The 18643-nt window shown below is 49.8% G+C and overlaps 1 protein-coding gene across 4 annotated transcripts in view; it reads right to left on the bottom strand.

Annotated features, from left to right (window-relative positions):
* Positions 1 to 18346, bottom strand: part of LOC118212869 (ankyrin-1-like) — an 80223-nt gene extending 61877 nt beyond the window's left edge. Inside the window, exon 1 of one of the 4 annotated variants that reach the window (XM_035391298.1) lies at positions 16754 to 18346. In XM_035391298.1, the coding sequence (XP_035247189.1) occupies positions 16754 to 16879 (126 nt within the window). In that variant the 5' untranslated portion in view covers positions 16880 to 18346. The remainder of the gene's footprint in view (positions 1 to 16753) is intronic. The other 3 variants (XM_035391297.1, XM_035391299.1, XM_035391300.1) reach the window with 3 other exon arrangements.
* Between the last annotated feature and the right edge of the window lie 297 nt (positions 18347 to 18643).

The following is an 18643-nucleotide window of genomic DNA, read 5'->3' as shown; positions in this document are numbered from 1 at the left end:
ACATGCTGATTTTTGCCATGCTAGCGGCCTCAAAAGTCCAGAATGCAACAGTGAGGCTTTGCCAGGGATTAGGGGTGTGGTCACAATCTCCGACTTTTCTTTTAGCCTTTTAGCTAAGTGCTACTAGCTAGCTAGCTAGCTAATGTGAATGTCAGTCTAGCTGGCTGTGTATGCCATAACCCTTCTGGGTAATGTTGGCAAATAACACTGGAGCAGATCTAGAAGAAGCCTGCCAGGAGAGCGAGTGAAATGTTGTAAACGGTGAAAAAATGCTAAATTTATTACACACGTCTAATAATAAACCGTGGACTGAACAGCACATTGGCGTTACACGTTCACTGATGATGTAAGCGTCTCAGCCTGGAATTTTCCTTTAACACCACACCCCACGCAGAGATTTAGCAAAACGCGCAAAATGAGCAAAATGGCCGCTCATGGTCATTTTCAGGGTTTCCCGCCATGTTTGAACGCAAGGCCGCCGCGCGCGTATGGCCACTCCCACCTCCGGAGACTCAAGGAAGTGACTGAGCCAGACAGAGCAGAAGTTTGAGGGAACTGAGACCGAGCTGGGAATAATAAGAGGCTGGAAGGTGCTGGCGTACTGCAGAATGAAATTAGAGGGCACTGTCTGACACTGACTGACTGACTCCTGGATGTTTTCTGTCATAAATCATAGCAGCAGAAGCTCAGGTATAACAAAGAATATAAAGCAGACACACACACACACACACACACACACACCTACACGTATACACACACTCTCACACACACACACACACACGCATATACACACCTACATGGATACAGACACACACACGCACACACACACACGCATACGCACCCACATGGATACAGACACACACGCACACACACACACACACACGCATACGCACCCACATGGATACAGACACACACACACACACACACACACGCATACACATACGCATACGCACCCACATGGATACAGACACACACGCACACACACACACACGCGCGCACATACACACCTACATGGATATACACGCATACACGTAGACCACATGCACAGACACACACAGCCATGCGTTGGCACTGCAGGGTTACCCCATTCCTAACCATCCAACCCCCCCCACCCCACCCCACCCCCCCACCCCAGAGCACTGCAGCATCACTGCCGCAGAGACAAAGGGTACTCTCATCCCTTAGCATCTTCAAAACCAGAGAGAGAGAGAGAGAGCGATAGAGAGAGACAAAGGGAGAGGGAGAAGGCAGGGGAATGAATGAATGTAGGAGAGGGAGAAAAAGAACAAGTGGAGGTTCAGAGGGGCAATGGAAGGACTCTGAAGTGAATGAAAAAACAGAGGGAGAACAAGGAGAAAGAGATTCCACGAGAGATGAGAGCGATTCTGGCTGAAGACTACAGAAGCGTCCATCTCCAACCTTCAATCCTTCATCACAGCAGATGGAATTCTGGGATTCCATTTGGCAGAGCGGAGGGTTTGGCACTGACAAAACAACAACGAGGCGCACCACTACGGCCAGTCCGTCATGTGCAGAATCCCAGCACATTAATAATCATCCCCAAATACAAACTTCAGCCAAATCTATATTTAAGCTATGCTGAGGGGGGGGTGGGGGCGGTGGCGGGGGGGGGGGGCTGGGTATGTTTGAGGGCAGGGCCATGTTGGTGTGTAGAGCGACAGAAGGAACAACAATTTAGAGAAACATACAGTGTACAGATACTGTAACAGTAAGAGCGTCCCTGTTTAATGAAAGAACCCCTTGTTATTTACTGTTTTACTGTTTACTACCTGGCAGAAAAAAACAGAGCCAAACACACACAGTTAGACAGCAATTTTCTCCATTACTATAATTACAGGCTCACCAGGTTCGAGCATAGTCCTGTAATTACGACGCATCGTTTGTGGGAGTGTGTAGGCACAACAGCCCTGATTGTTCTGGATCGGTACACAGCAACAGTCGAGAAGACATCAACTGTGAGATTTAAAATTCTTCTAAACACATTACAGTGCATTTTAGCTTTGACCGGATAGATATACCATGCCTTAAGAAAAGGTGGGTAATATATTGCAAGCTGTAAACATTTGTATTATTGCATGTGCTGGTTAATATGCATGTTATTGAGTCAATCGTGATCGGTTGGTTTGATTAGCCTACTGGTTAATAAAAAACGTAACTAGAAACAGGTGTAGCATATTTACAATACGAGCTACTCTTACGAAACTAACAAACCCGATCAATAAAGGAATTACATTAGACACCACTTTCGAAGTTAAAAACGTTTCAGGCTTCTGAACATCTTCCGTTCGCACCGCGTCCTGACCTCAGAGGTTCGACCGCACCGTTTTCTCCGTCCGTCCATTATCTATACCCGCTCATCCTGGTCAGGGTCGCAAGGGGGGGGTGCTGGAGCGTATCCCAGCATGCATTGGGCGAGAGGCAGGATTACATCCTGGACAGGCCACCCATCTATCGCAGGGCACACCATTCACTGACACACTCCTACCTACGGGCAATTTAGAGACTCCAATTAGCCTACCTGCATATCTTTGGACTGTGGGAGGAAACCAGAGTACCCGGAGGAAACCCACGCGGACACGGGGAGAACATGCACAAAGGCCCGAGCTGAGATTCGAACCGACGACCTTCTCGTTGTGAGGTGACAGTGCTACCCACTGCACCACCGCGCCGCCCCCGTTTTCTCCCAACGCCATTAATAGCTGCCGTGCCACTGCGCCTGAGTGGAGATTACAGCGGCCTTCCACAGCTGTTAAATAATTGGTGCAGTCAGTGAAGGTGAAGCCGCGTTGTTGCCAGCCCAGGTAAACCCCGGCCCACTGGCTCACAAGCAGACTTTGCTTGCTCTCCTCCCATATTTCTGGCAAAACATTCCGGATTTCTACATTATACCCTCATCGCCGCTGCAAAATGTATCCACGCCACCATAGCAGATGTCGAATTGTGCAATCCTATAGATGTTAAGAGCACTGTGGACCTACAAGGCCTTGATAAACCTGACACTTGTGAAATTTACATTAACTGAGCTGGAAAAAAAAAATCCAACTCAATTTGCATAAGCAGGACCCCCCTTGCCAGACTTCATGCTTATCACGGTTACCTTGAATGTTATTACACAGAGAGAAACAGACACACTTTCACCGAACTACCAAGCTAACACAAAATGTTCTTACAACGTTACTGGAATGTTTTTTCAATGTTATTAGCCACAACATTGCCACTACATAGCAGCAACATTGTGAGGACGTTCACTGTTAGCCAGGCACTCTGTCATGTCCCCAAAGCACAGGCCAATCCTCTTCATAATGCACAGAGTCGTACACATGTAGAAGGCCAGAGACGGAACGTATAACTGTCAGCACAGGTTAGGACATTCAGGATGAACAGGACCGGCATGACTACCTGAGCTGGAACAAACAATATTGTTTTTGTTTCTGTTGCTGAGATTGTGCAAGCTTTTGAACGTATCTATTTTCTCCCCAGCCCCGGATTTCAGCATCGGTCTGGCTCAGGACTCGCATCCTGGTTCTGGTTCTGTGGTATGACTCTGAGATGATGACGTCATCGCTCCCCGGTCCAGACAGAGCCGACGGGAGTGATGTCAGCACTGCGGAACAGCGGCTGTTTCGGCCACTAGGGGGCAGTGGACTGTCGCTTCTTCTGCCCTTGCCAGGACTCTCCTGACCTGAGCTGCGTCCTGTTAATGCTCCTGATGGCTGTGTGTGTGTGAGTGTGTGTGTGTGTGTGTGTGTATGCGTGTGTGTGTGAGCTTGTGCTTTGTGTTTGTGTGAGTGTGCTTAGTGCATGTGCTTTCTGTGTGTGTGAGTGTGTGTGTGTGCATGCACATGAGCTTTGTGTGTGTGTGCGCACGCATGTGCTTTCTGTGCGTGTGTGTGTATGCGTGTGTGTGTGAGCTTGTGCTTTGTGTTTGAGTGAGTGTGCTTTGTGCATGTGCTTTCTGTGTGTGTGTGTGAGTGTGTGTGTGCAGTACTCAGGGGCCACAGGCTGCAGTGCCCTTGAAGAAGTGAACCCAAATGGCTTCTATAACCTCTCAGCGGCACACAGGCAATGAAAGCTGAGAGTCGGACGCACATCATGTTTAATACATGCAGCGAGAGGAAGAGCAGATAAAAACAGAGCGATAGAGCAGGGAGAGAGGGATGGGGGGGTAAAGAGGTGAGGGAAGATGAAAGGTCGAATACGCGCATCTGAGGTGCGGCTCGGTTGATGCCCTCATACCCCACACTGCGGCTGCCTGCTGTCCTTCAAACAGACCTCTCTCTCCCCCTCTCCCCCTCTCTAACTCTCCCCCTATCTCTCCCTCCCTCTCTCCCTCTCCTTTTCCCTCTCTCTATTTATCCCTCAATTCAAATTTCTTATAAACACTTTTTGCTGTGACGTATTTTGCAACGAGCTTATTACATCATACTATTTCTTCTTTTAAAAAAACAACTGAATAACCGTATCCTTCTCCTTCGCCATTTTCCCATTGCAATCAACCGATCCGCGCGCAGACGCACGCTATGCCCGACAGCTTAAGCAGAATAACGGCACATAGCGACCGGGCTATCGGCATTAACCTCATTAGTGATGAAGCGGTGTGATCCCTCTGAGGGAATAAATCATCCAGCGCTGGACGCGGTGCTAAGGTTGAGCGCTGTGCTCAGTGCGCCGCTCCGCTGTGCCAGGACGGGGGGGGGGGGGGGGGGTTCGGCGCTGGACGTGATGAATGTCTGAGGTCAGGCCGAGCCGAGACGCTTCCGACCCGCGCGGCGGTAAATTAAGAGAGCGGCGCTGGGCACACGTTGCCCCGGAGACGGCCGGACTGCCGCAGACACGTGCCGCCGTCCTTCAACAGAGCTAACGCACGCGCATGCACACACACACTCACACACACACACATACTCACACTCACACACACACACACACTCACACACTCACACATACTCACACTCACTCACACACTCACACTCACACGCACACACACTCTCACAAGCACACACACAGACACACGCACGCACACGCACACACACTCACACACACACTCACACTCACACACTCACACACTCTCACAAACACATGCACATGCACATGCGCGCACACACATGCACAGACACACGCGCACACACGCACAGACGCACACGAATACACATACACGCACGCACGCACACATACACACAGACATACACACGCGCAGGCACGCACGCATACAGACACACGCACACACACACCAGACAAACAAACACACTTGAAGTGACACACATCCTCACAAACACACACACGCATGTGCAAACACAGAAATCATCGCAAACACATCCATACATCCATCTATACCCGCTTATCCTGAGCAGGGTCATGGGGGTGCTGGAGCCTATCCCAGCATGCATTGGGCGAGAGGCAGGAATACACCCTGGACAGGCGTCAGAAATACCAAAATTGCATATTTAAAACAGCCATGAACAGTGAAGATTTTTCTAAATCCCCAGGTTAACAACATTTCCCTCCTACAGCACGGCATGATAATCTGCTCTAACTCTCTGAAGTCTGCATCCCACTTGGGGAGAAACAGGGTAAATTCCTCCCGGTAAGGGCAGGGCAGTGGAATGCAGCCGGTCAAACAAGAGCGATAGCACCGAGAGAAGCGCGTCGCTAAGAGCCGTTAATCTCTGAAACCGTAGCCAGGCCCCGCAGCCCAGAAGCAGCAATACCACACCACAAAGCTGCGAGTGCTGATGGAACACGACGTTAGAATCCTCCGGAAAATCTAACGTCATATTCGACAACAGGACTTTACAATCGGAGCCCACAGCAACACCAATTAGGAGCAATCAGTGCACAAAAACATCCAAATGAATGCATTTGATGGGCGAGAAACAATGCAGTAAAACGTTATGAAGCCTTCATACGGAACAAGCAGGAACGCACGGCCAGTTCATTTTCCGATGGGCAATTTTTGCAAACTTCACTCAGGGGAATAGATTCTGAAACCTGGCCATACCCTTGCCTTGATACTTTAGGACCGAGTCCAACACATGAATAATGAAAGCATGCCACGCAGGCCCAGCACTTTCAGTTATTCCTAAAGTAGTGACACGCCATAAATGCAGACCCGAGTACCGAATATCGTCCAAAAATACATTTCTGAAAATGTTTATGAAAATGAAAAAATGAATACTACAGGTTGGGCATGATCCTGAGCAGGTTTAGCGTGAAATTCAACAGGATATTTTGACACAATTTAAACCGAATAGGTAGCACAGGTTCTGTATAATCTTCAAAAGTTCACTAATCCGATGAGATCACGTTTTTAAAGCACTGTTGACGTTGTGGTCGCAAGAGCCGGCAAATTTCCACATAAAACCTGTTCTGGAATCCAGTTAGAAGCAGGTGGCAAACAGGGCTGTTCAGGACTGCGCTAACGACGCTGTCGAGCAGTACATCACGGTAATGCTACACCGCCGTCCGGAAGAATTACCCCCTCTCTCCTGCTGCGGAGGGAGGTAAATTCATCTTTAAATGAGTTTGTCAAATACATCATCTTGTTCTCTCCCCCCGCCCCCCCCCCCCCCCCCCCCCCCCCCCCCCCCCCCCCCCCCCCCCGCCACTAACTGTGCATTCTACCACTGGCCTACAGCACCCTCAGGCGCCAGGGATAATTCGATAAGAGCCACTTTCTCAGAGTGTTAGGGCTTGTGCACTTCCGCACAGGAGTGTGTGTGAGTGTGTGTGAGTGTGTGTGCCTGCTTGCTGAGGAGGTAAAATGGAATTTCATCAGTCCTTCTATTGTAACCATAGCACCTCTCTCCCTCTCTCCCTCTCTCTCTCTCTCTCCTCTCTCTCCTCTCTCTCTCACTCACTCACTCACTCACAGGACTCTGAAAAGCTCATCATTATTTACCCATATTCATTTTTAGTTTGTTGTCCTTATGTAGATCAAATGCAACAGCATTAACATATTGTTGCAGATCTCACTTGTTCTGGACCACACAGATAAACAGGTAGAGTACCAACAGCATCTCACTGGGTCTGGACCACACAGTTAAACAGGTCGAGTACCAGCAGCATCTCACTGGGTCTGAACCACACAGATAAACAGGTAGAGTACCAACAGCATCTCACTGGGTCTGGACCACACAGTTAAACAGGTCGAGTACCAGCAGCATCTCACTGGGTCTGAACCACACAGATAAACAGGTAGAGTAGCAGCAGCATCTCACTGGGTCTGGACCACACAGTTAAACAGGTCGAGTACCAGCAGCATCTCACTGGGTCTGAACCACACAGATAAACAGGTAGAGTAGCAGCAGCATCTCACTGGGTCTGGACCACACAGTTAAACAGGTAGAGTAGCAGCAGCATCTCACTGGGTCTGGACCACACAGTTAAACAGGTCGAGTACCAGCAGCATCTCACTGGGTCTGAACCACACAGTTAAACAGGTCGAGTACCAACAGCATCTCACTGGGTCTGGACCACACAGATAAACAGGTAGAGTACCAGCAGCATCTCACTGGGTCTGGACCACACACAGAGCTCCCTGAGATCACAGCAGTTCTCCTAAGATCGCTGGAGGAGGTCGGAGCGAGCAGGATGGCGGCACAGGAGCAGGGAAACCCACACTTAAGCCTTCATTAATGGGAAGGAAATAAGAGTATCCGCTAACGCGATAGCACGGCCTGTTCTTCACAACAGCCCTTTTCCTGGAACCGGCGTAAACCAATCAGGAGCCAAAGCTGAAACGCAACACCACAATTAACTCCGTTGTCTGTCCAAACAAAAATAGCCACACAGACTGTCTGTAGTCCAAGGTTGAGGTTTTTTTTAAAAAAAAGAAAAGAAAAAGATTGACTAAAGATAGACTCTGTGCTATTTCATCTATACACTGTACTCTCTTGGTCTGATTAGCAGTGGCAGCATGATTGTTTCTCTAAGACAGAATGAAGGTAGAACAGGACAGTCCATAATTCAGTACCAAGCCCCCTTCATAGAATTACCCCTTCAGTACAACCCTAACCCTGTGTTCCTCCATAACACTAACCCTGTGCCCCTCCATAACACTAACCCTGTGCTCCTCCATAACCCTAACCCTGTGCTCCTCCATAACACTAACCCAGTGCCCCTCTATAACACTAACCCTGTGCTCCTCCATAACCCTATGCTCCTCCATAACACTAACCTTGTGCTCCTCCATAACCCTAACCCTGTGGACCTCCATAACACAAACTCTGTGCTCCTCTATAACGCTAACCCTGTGCTCCTCTCCATAACACTAACCCTGTGCTCCTCTATAACGCTAACCCTGTGCTCCTCCATAATGCTAACCCTGTGCTCCTCCATAACACAAACCCTGTGCTCCTCTATAACGCTAACCCTGTGCTCCTCCATAATGCTAACCCTGTGCTCCTCCATAACACTAACCCTGTGCTCCTCCATAACGCTAACCCTGTGCTACTCCATAACGCTAACCCTGTGCTCCTCCATAACACTAACCCTGTTCCAGCCCAGACCTAAAACATCCCCTAAGGAGGCACAGTAAATGACATTGGCAGAGGTCAAAACTGGAGACCAGGGCATGACCCAGCAGTGCTGACGACCCAGCGGTGCCATACGATAGGTGTACATGATACGCCCAGCCAGAGGTCAGCATCTGGGCGGGGGGGGGGGGGGGGGGGCAAGCAAGGGCAGCCTGCTGATATCAGAGACATTAGGTAACCAACCACCTCCTTTTCAATAGATGTCAACAGTATCATTCACCTCCCATGATTAGCCCTCCTGTAGCCATGGTGACCTTCAATCCGAAAGGTCGACACGTTTACAGCTGAACTCGGGCCCACTGGGTATGAAAGCGTAATGGGCCACTGTGCACAGCTAATGCATAATTTTCTACCAGACTCATTTCCGTCCACTCATTTTACTTCACTCTCAGCTGTTATGAGCTAATTCTCGATAAATGTATACCGCAACATTGCAGAGCACAAAGATTTATCACCAATCCAGCGCATTTGAAATCTGTAGGCAAGAAGCATCTGGTTTAACACCTGTGACTGCCTGAATGCTCAAACCCCAGTCCTGTCTGACCGCGGACCAGACAGAATCTGCGCAAGGGAGCAGAGAGACGGCGTCGGCTGCATTGCGGAAAGGCACCTGTGTGTGAACCCACAGACTGCTGACAGTCACGTGAATCACAATCTCCAATATAAGAATGACACAGCAGTATAGCATGGAGGGAGGCGGGGTTTGGGGGCTGGAGAGACTGTGGGAGAATGTAAACTCTACAGACTGTAGCATATCAGAATCCCAGAAGGGAAGGCGTTTCTGAGATGCTGGAACCAGCAATCATACCACCTCAAGGTCACTTAGATCACATGTCTCGCCCATTTCTAGTGTTTGGACGGACAACAACTGAAGCTCTTCTTTACAGACCAAATAGCAGCCACGTGATTTGTTGCTTGGAGGACCGGTCTAACTGCATTAATGAGCAAGTGTATATAATAAGTGTAAGTAAGTCAGACAGTCAAATGTTTTTGACTCAAATTGATGGCAAAATGTAATATCAATAATTGAATATCTGATGTTAGGATACAGAACATCTTGCATCTAGAAATGAAACAAAAGTGGTATGATTAAAATAAATTTAAACTTCTAATTCATATTTACTATATTCAGATCTGCAACACTGCAAAATCACTTACAATGTAGTCTCATTTTCAGTAGTTATTGCTATGAAATGCTAAGAGGTCAGCCAACCAGATGCTGACAAATTTCAGACTATTCTCTATAGGTACGCAATGCCTAGTATCAAAAAAGACCACCAGTACTGTTTGAAAACTAAACATTTTGTTGTAGATAGACATTAGCTTCATGCCAGCCTGTTTCAATTTTGCTTGACTGATGTGAACTTTTCTGACACAAAAAGAAAGTATTATTGAGTAAAGAGAAGCAAATGGGTCTACTTCCTTTTAAAACTGAAATGGGAATATTGTATACTGACACTAATTGAATTGAATGCTATACATTTCAGAGTTGATTTTGTTTTGTGTTTCACAGTACCAGACAGAACAGAGCAATTCCGGTTCACACACTCTCTAATTAACTTAAAAACAAATTTAAAATGTCAAACTGTTTTAAGTAGTATTTCCTTCTACCCTGGAAGAAACTACTGAGTCTTGCTTTTTAATAAAATATGCTCATGTTATCCAGATTACAAAAGCAGAAGAGCAAATGAGGCGAATGAAAGGTTCAATTTTTAAGAATTATTCTTTAAAATAATGCCCCCAACGTGGGAGCCATTTTGGAATATCCAACGGACCAATTGCAGCCGGGTTCACGCGTGGCCTCCACTGCTGAAGACATCTGTGGTGCTGCCATCTGACGTGACATCTGCGGTGCTGCCACCTGACGTCCCCGGTTCTCTCCTGGATGGCGCGAGGCGTTCCCGGCCTGTTTCCGTCCGCGCTGCAGCCCGAAGCCGAGCTGGCTCAGAGTTCGCCCGCGGCTTCGGCACGCGGCCAACGGGGGCCCGACTGACCGGCCGCGGTCACCATTATTCGAGATGTAACGTATGACATCTAATCAACTGAACCCTACCGCGCCCTGGACGAGACAATCGGCAACCGGGCCTTGCCCTGTGGCGATACCAGCCATTACGTTTCATTACATTTATTTGGCAGACGCTTTTACCCAAAGCGACATACAATAAGTGCACAGCGAAGGTCATTGGAACATTGCCTCAAAACCCAGGTCCGATAAGGTACAATACTCATTTTGTAACGGTTATTCATAGCCATGAACACATTAAGTCCAGTTCACACAGTAAACATTACTCTCTGACCTAGCCTATGCTAAGTCAAACTAGGAGGCATGACGAGCTACAACATCAAGATAACGACACAATGATATGGCCACAGTCGGCGCGGGCACGGCCTGGATTCGATAACCCGCGCGCCACAGCCTGATGCTCTAACCCAGCAGCCACCGCTAAATTCATTTTCAACGGCGCGATCAATTCTCACAACGACAATGCTTCATTTTAGATTTATTTGTCCAAAAAAATGAAAAACATTCCCGTCATGGAAAAATAATGATCTTTTATTTAATTTCAGTGAAACCAACGTCTAAACACACGAGGGCAGCTGGAGAGGTAAAAAGAGAGAGAAAAAACAGTTCTCGTTCTCCTTCAGAGAAAAGGAAAGGATATGAAAGAGAGCAGTCTGTATGCTAATTACAGGCCTCTGTGTTGCAGAAACCTCTTTTGTCACTTTCCACCACCACATATCCGTTCATTAATTAAAGACATATCTCATTAACGAATGTGTTAACGTAATCTCAATAACATGAATGCTCGTGCTTTCAAGTAGCTACATAGCTAGCCCGTGGCTACTTATTTCTCAGCCGACGGTACCGCTCCTGTTCATTTTTTTGATGTATTACGATCGGTTTCACACAGTCATCTGTGATCCTGGTGCTGACCCATAAATGCTTCAGAAATAATATTCAACCCAGTCTGTTATTTCTTTTCACACCTCATCCACTGGCAGCACAATAATTACCGGACCTCAGCAAGGACACCTGCATCCGACCCCCGCCCTCCACTTATATTTAGTTTCAGAAAATAGATAAATAGATAGACAGATTTATATAATTAGACTTCTTTCTCATAAAGGACACTGCATAAATGTTCAGACTTCGTTAAATAAATAGATGGTGGTGGCCTGTGACAGAATTCATACATCAGTTTGCTACTGACACGATCACCGCTGCTGTTACTATTATTACTGCTGCTGTTACTATGACTACTACTGCTGTTACAATCACTGCTGCTGCTGTTACTATTATTACTGCTGCTGTTACTATCACTACTGCTGTTACTATTATTACTGCTGCTATTACTATCACTACTGCTGTTACTATCACCACTGCTGTTACTATCACTACTGCTGTTACTGTCACCACTGCTGTTACTATCACTACCGCTGATGTTACTATGACTACTGCTGCTGTTACTATCACTAGTGCTGCAGTTACTATGACTACTGTTGCTGTTATTATTACTACTGCTGCTGTTACTATCACTACTGCTGTTACTATTACTGTTACAATCACTGCTATTATTACTTTTACTACTGCAGCTGTTACTATCACTAATGCTGGAGTTACTATCACTAATGCTGCTGTTACTATCACTGATGCTGCAGTAACTTCTGGTGGTTTAAGTAATGCTACTATTGCTCCACCTCATATTCCAACCCCTGCTGTTGGCATGGCAACCAGACGATTGTGAGCACTGAGGTATGGTGAAAGCTAATGTACTCAAACGCACACCCAGGGGTGCGGGCACACTTTGCCTTTGAACTAAAACGGGCATGCAGTCTGACTGCAACCACCGTAATCTGTGCAATTTTCAACGATGAAATATTAAAATAGCAAAGCACATCGCATGTTTACACTGTAGGGTTAGTAATCGCCATCCTCACCAACATACACACAACAGTGTAACATGCAGACCTCCGCAGGGTTATATAGCTGCTTATGAGCGGTTTGTGAGCAGTGTCACAGTGGAATACTGACTACTCCTTTATTTCAAGTGGGTCCTTCCCACAGTCACAATCCTACTTCACTAGAACACAAGATTACGATCAATTACAAGCCCACCAGAATGCAAAAATCAATGGCAACCCCACGTCGCCAGAACAGGAAAATACTACAGAGACGTGGGAATAGCTGTGTGTCTCCGCTCTGATCTGCACTTTTCACAGTGAAATTTAAAGGCCAGAGCCAAATATATCCAGTGAGAGCACAGTAGTTACTGATGAGCATAACCTCATACCAACTCACCTATCCCATGAGATGCGCTATTCCACCTTAATATGGGCCACAGGGCTGTCTGAACCAAGTACACCCACACCAGACACACATGCGCGCACACACACACACACACAAACCAGTCACTCATACACAAACATTCATGTGTCTCTGTCTCTTTTAGACAAGCATATACATACAAACACTTCCGTCACTCATACACAAAAATACATCACACATGTTTAGTAGTTGAGTTCTGCGACTAAAACTCACTGTATGACAGGAGATCATTTCAAGATTATTAAAATTTTTATTTCTAATAGAAAATTCTTACCCTTCAGACAGCTGCATTAACTCATAACTAGTTAAAAAAAGCACTCTGTTCTTCCATTTTGAGTGGTTCTGAGACGGTACCTGCAGAGAGAACACACTGCAGGGAACATTTGCTCCAGAAAGCCCATTTAAAAGGAAGTAGTCTCATCTACCCAACGGGAGATGGGGGAGTTACATAAAACACACAGGAGATGCCCTGCAACCACACAAACATAATGAGTGCATGCACACGTATACACACGATCTAACAAGTAAACCCACACACACAGGTACGCTAACATTCAAATAGAGACGCATTCAACTAGACACCTGTACTCACACACACACACACACACACACACACACACATTCTCTGCACTGCTAGGCGTGGGGCACTGACTCCAGGCCCTGAGGGAGAGGTAAAAATATAATCCCACCCAAATCCTTTCACCTCCCTAGCTTGCCGCTACGCTGTCAGTAGCGTGTGATTCTAGTGTACAGCACGTGAAAGAGGGATTCCTAAGCCGGCTGTGCGCACTGTACCCTCCCTCCCCTCCCCTCCCTCCCCTCCCCTCCCCGCCAAACCCCCTCCCATCCCCTCTCCGCACCCCGCCTCTCCGCCCCCCCCAGCGGGGCAGCGTGGAGATGTGAGCGGTGGCCATTAGCCACAGCCGGCTCATTGATTAGCGCTAAGGCTCCCTTACACAAGGCCACTTATACAATCACTCTCTCACCATCGCAGAGGTTCAGCCACTGCTCGTTTGCAGATACACTTAATTTGTTCCCTGGGGGGGCGGGGGGGGGGGGGGGGGGTACGACCGACTTCGCCCAGGGGTACTAAAGCCTAGCTCGCCCGTTTACTGAACGCACGTCTTCACTTCAGTCGGACGAACCGCTGAACACCACCCCGTACCGTCAAGACCCTGAACACTGAAAAACCCCACCTCAGTCTCGCACACTGAACACCAATCCACACTCCTCACTAACACTAACTAGCTGGACCTTTCTACGCCAAAAGAACAGCAACAAGAGAATATTCTCTCGTCTTTTTATGGAGTGCGAATACAAGATAATTAATTTATTATTAACAAATGTCCTTCACAGAAATGGAGTCATTCTATTATCAATAAATGATGGGGAGCAGGCCGAGGAGTTCCTCACTCTGTTTTAGTGACACATTTCTATCTTTCTGCGCTGCAACGTTCACTTTTCTGCAGTGCAATTTGCCTTTAGCAAAAAAAACACCTTTTAGCGCATGCTAAAAACCGGACTGCCTGTGGAGAGGAGACGGCTGAAATGCAGGAGGTGAGCAGACTGTGTGTTACTGCAAGGAGAAAGAAGGCCTCTGCTTCGCAGTAGCGTGACTCCCTGGGGGAGGCGGGGCCTCCTGTGGCCCAAAAACATAGAGCCAAACGCAGCTAACGTCCCACCGCTAACGAGAACACGCAGCTGAGCGTATGCACTGCATACTCAGAGTACTGCCTGAAACACACGCATCACAGCGTATGCACTGTACATCCAAACAGCACAGGGCTCAGAGTACTGCCTGAAACACACGCATCACAGCGTATGCACTGTACATGCAAAACAGCACAGGGCTCAGAGTACTGCCTGAAACACACGCATCACAGCGTATGCACTGTACATGCAAAACAGCACAGGGCTCAGAGTACTGCCTGAAACACACGCATCACAGCGTATGCACTGTACATGCAAAACAGCACAGGGCTCAGAGTACTGCCTGAAACACACGCATCACAGCGTATGCACTGTACATGCAAAACAGCACACAGCTCAGCACAGTTCTGGCTGAAGTGGCAGAAACCGCAGCAGTACTGTGGGGAAGAGGAGCAGAGCCGGAGGAGCCAACCACAAAGAGCATCCTTTATTGCATTCCCTCACTGCCACTGCCCATAGACCTGCTGGTGTGCAGCTTCTGACTCATAACCGAGTGTGTGTGTGCGTGTGCGTGTGTGTGAGTGTGCGTTCCCAGCACCACCTGCTCGCTGGTACCGCACAGGCTCTCTAGGTCTCGCCGCCGCGCGGCTACGCTAACCCCCGCGAGCGGACGGGGTTTCCGGGAGCCGCTGATCTCCCCGCAGGCAGCGCACGCAGGCGTGATGCAGAGCGGCATGAACAGAATCCTAAATACGGCTCCCTGACCGTCCTCAGCGCAGACGCAGGCCCTGCTCCCAGCCCGCTCAGTCACTGAGCACGCACGCTCTCTCATTAGCACATTCTGCAATGTCCTGACGCAAGGTGTGCTGCGCAGGTGAGTCACACTCCCCATCTGTACAGACAGCTGGGGGGGGGCAGGTAAACTCCCCTCTTAGTCAAAGGGGATTACCCTGGGATTTTCTTCATGGGGTGGACAGAAGGTGGGGGGGGGGAGGTTCACAGACTCAAAAAGGGGGCTGGGGGGCACAGTATCGCTAGCAATTATATTAGCCAATGATAATGTGTTTTGCGGGTGCAAAAACAGGGGTGGGCCAATCAAACTGCAGAGGTGGCCACCCGATTGAACACGGTGTTTCAGGGTGGGTCTCAGAGTCTCGGCGCGTGACGCGGGTTTGAGACAGCACACAGGTGAGTGTGAGGGTGATTGTGATTAAATGGGGGGGGGAAGGGGCGGGGGGAAGCTCATTACAGGCTCTGCAGACATATCCATCTCACAACGTGACAGAAAAAAATGAGGCTTTTCACATAAGCAGGAGGAAGGGAAAGCACAGTCAGAATAAAGAGGGAAGCGGACGGGGGGGTTGGGGGTGGGGGGAGGGGATGGGGGGGGGGGGTGTAGCAGGAAGCCTCTCTCACCCTGAGCCTCTATGACACGGCCCACAGCCCAGCACAGGGGATGCAGTCTCACTTACAGTCTCACTCACGGTCTCAAACACACCCCACAACGCCCCCCCCCCCCCGCCGTCTGTTTGCAACGCTGTCCCACCCCTATCACCACCCCCCCAACCCCCATCTGTCCCGCAAAACGGTCCTACACCCCGCCCCCCCCCCCCCCCGGCCCACAACACGGTCCCATCCCCATCTCTCCCCACCCACTCGTCAGTCCCGCAAAAATCTGTCCCACCCCCATCACCTCCCCCCCCCCAACTAAAATGTGTACCTTTAGTGTATCACAAATCAGAGGTGTATGTCTGTGTTGTATTCAGCAGGACATAGTGGGGACAGACAATCCTCCAGTGTATTCTGTGCTTCTGTGTGTGTGTGTTTAGGGTACAGTATGCGTGCACGTGTGAGTGTGTGTGTGTGTGTATGCGTGCCTGTATGTGTGTCTGTGTGTGTGTGTGTGTGTGTGTGTGTGTGTGTGTCTGTATGTGTGTCTGTGTATGTGTGTGTGTGTGTGTGTGTGCGTGCCAGTGTGTGTGTGTGTGTTTGTGTGCGTGTGCGTGCGTATGTGTTTGTGTGCGTGTGTGCGTGCGTATGTGTGTGTGTGTATGTGTGTGTGTGCGTGTGTGTACGTTCGTGCATGTATGCGTGCCTGTATGTGTGTCTGTGTGTGTGTATGAGCGTGCCAGTGTGTGTGTGTGTTTGTGTGTGTGTGTGCGTATGTGTGTGTGTGTGCCTGTGTGCGTATCTGTGTGTGTGTTAAGCAGCCCCCCGTCCTTACCTTGCGTCTGCGGTCTCTGGAGCGGTTTCTTTTCTTGTTCTTCTCCTCCTCCTTCTCGCGCTGCTCCTGCGCGGCGAGCGCGTCCAGCTCCTTGTTCTTGCGGAGCTGCTTGGCGGCTTGCGCCATGGTCCCGCCGCCGTGCCCGTCCCCGAGTCCTCCCGAACTGTCCCGCGCGTGCCAGAGAGCGGCGGCTCACCCACCGCCCCGCCACCTCCTCGCCCGGTCCGTGCCCGCCGCAGGGGTCCAGCTGTACTCCCTCTCTCTCTCTCTCTCTCTCTCCCTCTCTTTCTCTCCACTGCTCAGTCCCTCTCTCTCCACCTCTCAATCCCTCTCTCCCTCCCTCTCTGTTATTCCCTGTCCTGCCTCTCTTTGCTCGCCCGATCTACGGAGCAGAAAAGCACCACAGCAGGCAGTCAGCGGCGTCTCCTCTATTCCTTTCTTGTCCTGGAGAAAAAAACGAAACCGCTTCGATTCATTTATGTTTGTTCTTAAGCTCGATAAACCGTTACGTCCAGGTGTTCACCCGTTGCGTACTCCCTCCCTTGTTCCTCTTTGGTAATTCCTCTTCCCAGAGAATCCCTCCACCTCCTCTCCTCTCCTCTCCTGCCCCCTCCCCCCGGCGCGTCCACCTGTGCGTCCTGTCGGTTGGCGCAGGAAGGCGTCCGTGTCCCGGCTGGGGCTAGCGCTGCCGCCGCCGCGCTGGCAGGTCCGGGCTGAGAGCGGCGCGGGCGTACCGCGGCTGTGCGCTATTCGCCATCGCAAAAAAAATGAGCGGTGAAAAAAAAACTACAGACGCGCCGTATTGCCGTATCCCCCTCTCCCTCTCTCTCTCTCTGTCTCTCTCCCCCTCTCGTTCACTCTCCCTCTCTCTCTCTCTCCCGCTCTCGCTCTCGTCAGGCACTGCGGACGGCGGGAGGACCGGAGCGCGCTCTTGCCGCCTCAGCGTCGGGCTGCCCGCGGGGCCGCCGGGGGTTTGGGGGGAGCGGGTCTCTCCCGTTCCGTGGCCGAGGGCGTGCGAGCGTGTGTGTGTGTGTGTGTGTGCGTGCGGCCGTGCAGGGGAGAGGAAGCAGCCGACCGTGCCACTTTACTGGTAATGCAACGGATCCCTGTCCCTTTCTCTCCTTCTCTCTCTCTCTCACGCTCTTCTTGCTCTCTCTCTCTCTCTCTCCCCCAGTAGTCTATTCGCTTCCTCTGCAGTGCTGCTGATGCGGACAAGAAAAAAAATCCTTCAACATCTCTCTCTCGCTCTCGCACGCGCTCGCTCTCTCCCTCTCTCTCGCTCTCTCTCTTGCTCGCTCACTCACGTACGCGCTCACCCTCCTGCACACACGCCCTCTCGCACTCAGCGTAAAGGTTCTCTCCCTCTCTCTTTTTCTCTCACGCTCTACCCTTCATTCACCGCTCATTCTAAAGCAAGTAACCAGGCACAGGAGAGAGAGAGAGAGAGAGAGAGAGAGAGAAGGGGGAGGGGGTTGGGGGAAGAGGGATTCAAAGCAGTAGGGCTTATTTTATTTTTGTCTCACAAGACCTTGCCAGGCTTTGCGAGCAGCTACTGTACAGCCATTCCCATCATTACACACACCACAGCAGGCATGGGCACAAAGCAAAAAAACACTATTCCCACCTCTCCCTCTCTCCATCCCTCCCTCTCTCTCTTTCTCGCTGCAGCTCTCCCTCTCCATCCTCTCCTCTCTCTCTCTGCAGCTCTCTCCATCCTTTCCTCACTCCCTCTGCAGCTCTCCCTCTCTCCATCCTTTCCTCACTCCCTCTGCAGCTCTCCCTCTCTCTCTCCATCCTTCCCTCTCTGCAGCTCTAACTCCCTCCCTCCCTCCCTCCCCCTGATTAAACTCAAGTCTTTTAGGGCAGGGCTTACATTCAGCACACAGCGGT

Source organism: Anguilla anguilla, chromosome 14 (genome assembly GCF_013347855.1).
Source record: "Anguilla anguilla isolate fAngAng1 chromosome 14, fAngAng1.pri, whole genome shotgun sequence".
Lineage (NCBI taxonomy): Eukaryota > Metazoa > Chordata > Actinopteri > Anguilliformes > Anguillidae > Anguilla > Anguilla anguilla.
Note: the sequence above shows the minus strand (reverse complement) of the source record. Positions and strands in the feature narration are given on the sequence as shown.